A 9,358-nucleotide genomic window follows, 5' to 3' on the forward strand; every position below is an offset into this window, starting at 1 on the left:
AGTCTGGAGGCCTTCTTGTGAGAATGAATCAGCCATTCTAAGTTTCATCAGAACATTCAGTTGGAATTTGAATCCACAGTGTGCTTATTCGACGAATTGGGTCATGAATTTCCTTCCCAAGGAAAGTGCTTTTGTACTGTGATACAGCAGTTGCTTGCTTAGAGGCACTGTGGGTTGTTTGGTGTGTGATCCTTTGAAAATGGCAGAAAATTTGTATGTTGTTCAGGCAAGGACTATGTTTTCCCAAGGTAAACTGAACTGTACTACGTCAGAAATTCCCTCATCATATTCACCTGATAAGAGTGGATTATCTGAGGTCTCAGTGAACCGAGGATGGTTCATTGTGTATCTCTGTTCTACACCCCACGAAATGGCAGTCACCAGAACAGAACGATTTCGGTCGGTATTCAAAACTCGCGCTTCTCAGGCAAGCACTGTGTTATCCTGGTAGTCACATTGTTCACTGAGGTTGATCACCACTGAACATGACATTATCAATGCATTGTCATGAAGTGGGGTGGAACTGTACGTTGATAGTTTTGTTTTGAACAGTGATGTGTTTGTACCAGTTCACATGTACCTGCAGAGCACGTTACATGGAAAGTACCTACAAATGCTCGCACGAAGGAATACGCACTCCTTTTTAGAGTCACATACTAGTCGAATATCCGGCACATTTCTCACTACAGTCAACGACCAGCAAGCGTTATGTGGCTCAAGATCACAGAGTGGATATCACTGCAGCACTCACTACTCCGAAACCCATGTGTTATGGAGTTCGCCCGGTCTGCATTTTCCAGCCGACTAAAGCCTTCTTCATGTACTCAAAAGAAGCCAGTTGCAGCACCTGGGCTACCTAAGATTTAACATGCCTCATATGACATTAGCCAGTCAGAGCTCATCCAAGTGACTGCTTCCTCCTTGGCATAGAGATATTACACAAACATCTATTAATCCCTGGCTTTTCATAGTGGAATCACCATCATTCCCGAGCGAAAGAAGTTTAATCTCCTTACGAATTATAACGGTTGGTTTACTTCAAAGCGTAAAAATATCTTTACATCATTTTCTCCTTCGCATTATTGACAATTTCCGTCACGGACACATGTCCTGTGTGATATCGGAGAAGTGGAAATGCTTCTCAAAAACGCCCTTGTTTCTTTAAAGAAAATTAGCAACTGCACCGTATCGAGTACCATCTCGCCATCTTTCTCATGTACTATATTACAGGAAAAAATAGAAGACGAAGATTAACGAGCAAGTAAGCCTTTTTTTAGCAATTTGTTTTTTACGAAAATCTAACTGAATACCTCGTTTATGATGTTCTTCTCCAGATGAATGTAATGCATTAGACGGCCTGGTGTTTCAGTTGGTACGATAGATCAGTATAAGAAATCATTGCATAGAAGTGACGCACTGTTCCTTAAAGCAGTCCAGTGTGCTGTCGAAGTGTTTTCAGCAACCGTTTGAGTAGTGTGTTATTTTTATACAACAGAGCCATGGGTTTTCTCGTTTTCACACCATCACCTTCATGCTTGCGTAAGCATACTTCTAAACAAACTTAGAGTAAGTTTTCAATCAGTCGCTGTGGCATAATATACCGATAGGTAATTTTGGCGCTGACCAAGTTAACCCGCTGGTGATTTTGGTCCAACCCATCGGTGTCACAAGTCTGTCATTACCCAAACTGAACAGAACAGCTGTACCCTAACTGAAGCAGGTCATGAAAATTCGTGCGTTGCTAATTCCACACATGGACTTTTGACTGACCGGTCCTATACGGTCGATTTCCGCTCACAAAACGTAGCTGCTTTTGAGAATCAGTGTTGCAGGCACTGACATTCAGTAACTCGGAAGACAATGGACATGTTGCTCAGTAGGAATTGTGCTGCATGGCGTTTTAAATAAGCTTGCATGGTTTATGAAGCTTGACTGCTGCGTTTTTGTATGGAAAACAAATAACGGAATACGTTTTATCCCCGGGCGATCCTGATGCCAAAAATTAATCCTACGGCCCAAAAAAATCCCCCCTACTGTGGGTTAACAAGCATCTCAGCTACCTACTTCACGCTCCATTAAATCTAGAATATCTATTGAGTTAACTTGGACCTACATTTCAATGAGGATATCCTTGGTAGGTGTTCAGTGCGACACAGCATCTAATAAGGTAATAAGCCAAAGGGAGGTGTTAAACGAACTTAGCCACAGCAATAGATAAATGGTATACAATATTCACATCGAGTGTAATTTTACTTTGCTGACAGAGATTGCATCGACATCTTAAATACGTAGACTAGCCCCTGGTGTTTACTGCAAGGCTTACAAACTTAACATGATTATTCAAGTTCTGGAGGAAGCAGCACGAGGATAATTTTTTGCTTGAGTTCTGAGGGTTCTTGAGAACTAAATTTGACAAAGGTATGAGGACAATATCATTCGAGTTTACCCGATTTGTGGTCCGAAACAAAAGCACTACAACGGTGTGCGCAAAATTTCTCAGGCAATGTCAACCTTCGCTATTTCGGTCGTGAACAAATCACTTGTACTCTTACGATTCCTCGGTTTCTGCCTTCTCGCTCACTACCTGGATTGATTGCCTTACGGTGTCGGGGTAGAATAGGGGAGAGAACAGAAACAGTACAAACCACTTGCTTAATATTCAAGCACTTGATGAGAGACCGGGGCATTTGTCTAGGGCTGTTTAACACAAATGTATCGTAGAGTGCCATTCCAAAGAATAAACACACAAATCATCGAGACTATTGAAAATTCAAAAGCACCGTAACCATGAGTGGGCAGCGGGGTTATTCGGTACATAAAAATTTTGTTACATTCACACGGGGGAACAATCCGACAGCCAAACCCTACAAAGTGTAAGGTCATGCTTGTGGACGTGCAGTCACTGAACACGCCACTTACAATCCAGGGAGAGGCACTGGAATTTGTGGAGCGTTTTACGTATCATGGAAGTTGTATTAGTTCTGATTGTAGTGTGACAGATGAGGTGAATGTACAAATCTGCAAGGCTCGGGCCGAGTTTGCTAACTTGAGACATCTATGGTGTCAGAATGGTTTATCCCTGAATCTGAAGGGACGTGTGTATCAAGCTACCGTACGGGCTGTCTTGTTGTATGGCTGTGAGACTTGGCCTGTTCGAGCAGCGGAAATGAGAAACCATTCAGATCTCCCTTAAACACGCATGCGTGTTTTCCATCTCACCCCAGAAATTGACACATACTATGCAAGTATAGGTATTATGTAGAAATCATGTGACTTTAGGTTGTCCCTTGTGGCCCGAAAGTTTTACTGTTTTGACCACACGTATATTTCAGCTCTGAACCGAAGGCGCAGCCAATCGAAACTCCACCACCCTTCTATGACATTGTGGATTTGGTAAAGCGTGCGTGGAGATATTGTCAGCCAGGTTAGTTTTTTTTACCATTCTTTGTTAGTTACAATATTTGCTGTTTTATTTCCCACCACCGTCAATGCAGCGAAATAGAGAATGTGATCTTTCCAGCGCACACATTTTCGTGGGCTTCACTACCCACAATGTGACTGATAGTTGGGACAAACTAATGCTGTTGACACAAATTGTAGAATCGAAATGAAGGCCGCCAGTGAACCAATTTTGATCTTAAATTTATTGTAATTTGTTTTGGGAACTATGCTAATATCTGATATCGCATCAGCTTATAGTTTCATATTGGCTCCTTTACTGCAGCCAATAAGTTCTGTCCAAATGAGTAGGCTGGATGATATAACCAACGTATTTTTCCAAACCCTTTCAATCGTAGCCAACCATTTTTGGAGTCAAAAGACACCTCAGATGAATCTAATCGCTGCATTACTCCTCTGTTTCGAGTGGTGTTGTATTTATGCTGTGTTTACCGTCATACTGCGTTCAGCAGTTTGCATGAGTAGTCACTGGTTTAGAAGGAGAGGGATCGCAGTACCGCAAGGTAGTAGAGATTTCGTCCTGTGTGCCCAAAATCTCATAGTAGAAAATCTTAAATCTTTCGACCCTCCTCACACTACTGACAAACGGCGCTTTGAGGAACACGAAGCTTTGAGCTGAACAAGAACCTGCATTTTTGTGAAATTCGCGCTCATTCTTCGGCCCCATATGGGAACTGGTTCATCTGTCTTCGTGCGTACCAATTTGTTTTGGATATGAGCATAAATTCGCCAACTTATTCTAACATTTCCTCAGCAGGTGTCAACTAATGCTGTTCACTATATTGAGCTGGCCTCTGTACAGAGTCAAACTGATGAACTACCTTAAAGAAGTGGCATTGCGGAAAACCTGTTGGACTCTGGCCTCAACTTGTGGGTCAGGAAGTGCAAAGTATAAACATATACTACTATAAAGAATATTGTGCCAAAGTCTCTTAATCTTGAACGACCCCAAAGTCTGTGCAAGTAGAAATACGTTGACACACCCAGACAGCCCCCGCTCCATTCGCAAGATTCATCTTCGCAAAACCAAGCGTTTCCTGTGTTACAACGTCTACCCTGTTGCAGAAGCCAATTTTACATTCACTTTCGTACCCCATGTACTCCGAAATTTTATGCACCGTTGGTAAAAAGGTTTCCTAATCATGTTTCTGAGGGCTATTGTGAATATATTTTTATTTGAATGTTAATGGCAAACTCAACTAGAATGCTCCATCCAAAGTTCACAAAATAGGAAAATCAGTCATCTGTCTTGCGAGAGGAGAATGTGAAGATGGCGCGGGTATTTACTGCTTCATCTGCAGTATGTATCTGCCTAATGTACCTATCAGTTGGGTAACGCTTCGACCATTACAGAAAGTGTACAACGACTGCACAGCGACTGAAACACATGAGAATCAACAAAAGAGGCATTTTTAGGCCTGGATAAAGCTTGGTAATTTCGGAGCTGAGTAAACTAAGCCACAAAAAGCTACTTTGACCGTAAATATATATTTAAAACCTAATCCTTTAATGAGTGTATCGAGTTGAAACGACAGTGATCAGCTTCAGTTGTTTAGCAGCCTTCAAGGCCTAATTCCAGAGGGAACTTTTGGAACCGACTGTATTATCTTCACAAAAAACGACTTGAGCCAATCAGTTCCACCATGTCGTGAACTAGTTTCTCCGGTCAAAATGTCCGCAGCGCTTCAATCTACACAGTTGTCACCAAGACATTCTCCAAAGATCCTACCGCGAAATCCGTTGCCTCATGTACTTGCTACAGAATGACTGTCGAGCGCGATACTGGGACGTGAAACGTTCACTAAGAAAGATGTATGGCAGTCTACTTTGCTGAAGTCGCCGACATAGTTCGCCGGGTGTTAAATTTCCCCACTTCAGACCGAACTCTGTAGTGATTTACCAATAATGTTATGTCAGAACCGCTAATTTTTCAACTTTTCGTGTAAGAATTAGGTCTTTTGAAATTATTCTTACCGATTCTCTTAGGCGACGGTAAGCAAGCCTGCTTCGCTCATCTCCTCAGCGTATTTCGTGGGCCTGCTTTTCTCAAACACTGTTTTGCACTGTTTTTAATAAAACTCAGCAAAATTTTGATATTTTAAGCGAGCCTATGTATCTACTACATTAAATCCCACCCAGCATTAGAAATCGCTGACCGCAAGTCACTGATGAAAACAGTGGGATATGTTCTTCACCGAATTATCTGACCGAATTATCTGACCGTGACCCGTCTGTTTAAATTGTTAAACTAACCACACCAACAGGAGTGGAGGAAGTTCACAAACAGCTTGCTAGTGGAGAAGGCGATGACTGGTGGGCTGGTTAGAGATCCAAAGCTATTCAAAACCACGAAAAAATACGCTCACAGAGAAAATTTTCCACATGAATGTCCTCTACAGAGGGAGGGCATGAAAACTGATTAAAAATTTCGTGCCTTCTTATCGTGATGCACTTCTTATACGTTGGATGAATGATGTCGACGGAGTGCTCTGAAACTTCCTGTGCTACGACAAGAAAGCTTAGCACTCAGATTACAAAACTAATTCGACTGAAAACTCGATAGCAAAGACTGTTAATTATGAGAGAGGAAAACAAAATGGAACAAATCAGTAACGTAATGGGAAAGAGAATATCAACTCTTAGCTTTCAAAAGTAAAGAGAACCTTGCGACGGTTTCCTGGACTTAAAGAACAGCCATACAGATCATGGGCCGTCAGACTGTCTAGTCAGTGGATCAGGGAAGGATAAAATAGCAGTAAAGAGTGCGAACTTTGGTCGATGTACTTGGCCCGCCTACTATTTTTACGACCACCACAGGCTGTTCTGAGCAGTTTGCTCGTTTTCGTTCCATACCTGATCAATCCACATCGTACGTTAATCCACTTTATTGAAGTCTCACTGTTAGTGGAGCACAGCAGCAGTGCATATTTCTGGTCAATCCTGAGTATAAACATCGGCCTGGGGGTGTGCCAGGATGAGCGTGCTAACATCGAATCACCATCAAACTCTGGACTGACCTGAACTCTCATAGCTTTGGCGGGCAAAGATGTTTGTACTTTCTAGCACATAGGTTAAGTCTGGCTATAATTTCAGGAAATTCCGAAAATGCCTATGCGTTGGAAGTTTTACCGAATCATGGTTAGATGTTTGATCGTGCGGCTTGACGATCGTAAAACACTGACTAGTTTGGACTGGCCCATGGCACTGCAGATAAACTGTGTGAACATCCACACACTATATTACGTTAGCTTGCTGTAGTTTTGGTGTAAGGGGAAAGTACTTGCACAGTCAGCTATTGGTAGTGTGAGGAGATTTGGGATTTTTATGGAGATTTCGTCCTGTAAGTGAAGCCAGTCTATGCTGAAAAGCCGAGAAGCACTGTACAGCTGTTTCATCCTTATTGGGAATCATCAGCAGTGCGCATCTCACGAAACTCCGGAGAGTTTCTAACCCGCGACCTCCTGGCTAGTAGTTTGAACACTTAACCATTCGGCCACGAGCGGCTGATCAGCAGTGTGATTAACTCGCGCTTAGACAGGATATAGCGCCGCTTATTCTTCAAGCACGGGATCCACATCACGCGGTCACACGTGTTGACTGGCTCCTCGAGCAACGACTTCTCAGATAAAAGTTTCACTCATCGGGAGGTCGCGGGTTAGAAACTCTCCGGAGTTTCGTGAGATGCGCACTGCTGATGATTCCCAATAAGGATGAATCAGCTGTACAGTGCTTCTCGGCTTTTCAGCATAGATTGGCTTCACTTACAGGACGAAATCTCCACACAGTCAGCTATTCGTATGAAGCCCAACGACAACCAAGTGATACTTCATATCCTTCTAAGAATACGCTTGATAGTTATTGAATGAAACTAACAACTAGAATGAAACACAGCTCATGGTTTTTTATTCTTGCCGAAGCTGCATAACCTCCCCGATCTAGGAAAACGCTCACCTTGGTGAAAACGCCATGTTGGTAACCGAGAAATGCTGTACTTATCGACGAACCTGATACATGTTGTAATATTTGACAGCATTTCAAAGGAGTACTCAACGTAGAGACACTGTTTCATCCTTGTTAATTTTTTATTATGCTGCAACATCATCAGTATCCCCATCACTGACCGCAAAATCAGGGAACACTGGTGCTTTATTGTGTCGCACAGCTGTCAATTTGTTTGAATAAAATCTCGTGACAGAAAGAATTTAGAGTTGGATAGGAATCCCAGAGCTATCCCACAACAAAAAAACAAAGAAGCCTATACTTCCAACATTCAGCTAGACAGTCTGGATATAAAATGACGCCATTGAAGTCGATTAACCAGCGTCTTTCGTGAACTGTTACGTGGACCCCATCCTGGAAGGTGAACAGCACCAGCACCATCCATACTGCTCGTAGGATACTTCATTTCCTTCCTCCATATCAAACTCAAACTTTGTCTTCCACTAGGTGTCTGCCACTCCCATTTAGGTGCGGATATCAGCGCTTGTCTCGGTAGTTGGTAACTTGGCATGCATATTACATTGCACAGCAACGGACCCCATCAAGGTGAACAGCACCAGCACCATCCATACTGCTCGTAGGATACTTCATTTCCTTCCTCCATATCAAACTCAAACTTTGTCTTCCACTAGGTGTCTGCCACTCCCATTTAGGTGCGGATATCAGCGCTTGTCTCGGTAGTTGGTAACTTGGCATGCATATTACATTGCACAGCAACCGTAGCTTGCAGGACAGAATGCCATTCTCTGGGTGAAGTACCAGGTTACTTAACTGACAGTAATATTCTTTGAATAGCACTAGTGCTTGCATCTCCTGTGACAGCAAGCCCCCTGTCAGATGTGATTTCTGTACGTGTATTTACTCTTTTCAAAGTGTTCACCCATTCTTGTGCAAGCTATTCGATTCCTACTTACAAAACCCTATTCGGCAAAATGTCCAGGCAACCAGTTGGACATGATCCACCGAATGAACACTATATTTAGGGTACTTGGTACATTTCAGTAGTTGCGATTGATTGCATCAGTTAATGTGGATTCTTGCGGTTCTCTCAGCTTCCTAGATGCTTACCTTCCTTCCGTCTTACCAAAGTCCGATGCATTCTCTGCATTCTTCCTTTGCTTCAGTTACTGTGGGAACGTTGAGAAACATATTATCAAGTGCAGAACTCTCCCTTATCATAGAAGAAACTGACCCAACAAAAGCACTGCCTTCGCAATATTCACATCAGACTCAGCGGAGAATGTCTCAAGGGCGCGCCGTTCGCCTCTCGTAACACGGTCCGTGCGTTGCCAGAGAAGGCAGCAGAAAATTCCAAAATAACCCCCGTCTATTTTTAACATATGTGAGCACACTGTGCTTAAAGTGCTTTTCGGTGCACATGTATTTTTGTTAAACACTGTTCATGTATCTATCGTATCGCCGGTATTTATAAGAAAATATGTCCATCTCCACAAAGGACAGAGACTTCTTCACTTCTAATCATCGACTTTAATTTTTGTGAGAAATATACTGTCATAGTTTCACTGAGTATGTTTTCACCTTCTGTCCAGTCCATACACACACGCACAAAAACACACATATTCCATGAGTTATTCCATCTCAGCGATCTAAGTAATGTGATTTACCCAGTACTGTATTGATGAGTGTGATTCGTACCACTCTAAGAGGGCTTTGCGTTCCTTGCTTTTAGTTTTTAACAACTCTGGTTAAACGACAAAACTCCATCCACCCTTGTATCCGTTATTGGTTCCGGCTCTCCCGAGATTCATTAAGGTAATAAGCAAGTGTGTAGCGGTCCTCCATGTATAAAGACCAACAAGAAAGAATAATTTACTTAGTCTGCCAAATCACGTTTTGGTCCGGACAAAACTATATAACTACCTGATATAGGGTATCTGTT

At 42.6% G+C, this 9,358-nt stretch overlaps 1 protein-coding gene across 1 annotated transcript in view; it reads left to right on the top strand.

Annotated features, from left to right (window-relative positions):
- Positions 1 to 9,042, top strand: part of T265_05237 (hypothetical protein) — a gene marked incomplete at both ends in the record, with an annotated part of 85,058 nt that extends 76,016 nt beyond the window's left edge. The window contains 3 exons of the mRNA XM_009170206.1: positions 1,231 to 1,261; positions 3,333 to 3,424; positions 8,583 to 9,042. Of these exons, the coding sequence (XP_009168470.1) occupies positions 1,231 to 1,261; positions 3,333 to 3,424; positions 8,583 to 8,731 (272 nt within the window). The remainder of the gene's footprint in view (positions 1 to 1,230; positions 1,262 to 3,332; positions 3,425 to 8,582) is intronic.
- Positions 9,043 to 9,358: the final 316 nt, after the last annotated feature.

Source organism: Opisthorchis viverrini, assembly GCF_000715545.1.
Source record: "Opisthorchis viverrini unplaced genomic scaffold opera_v5_97, whole genome shotgun sequence".
Taxonomy (NCBI): domain Eukaryota; kingdom Metazoa; phylum Platyhelminthes; class Trematoda; order Opisthorchiida; family Opisthorchiidae; genus Opisthorchis; species Opisthorchis viverrini.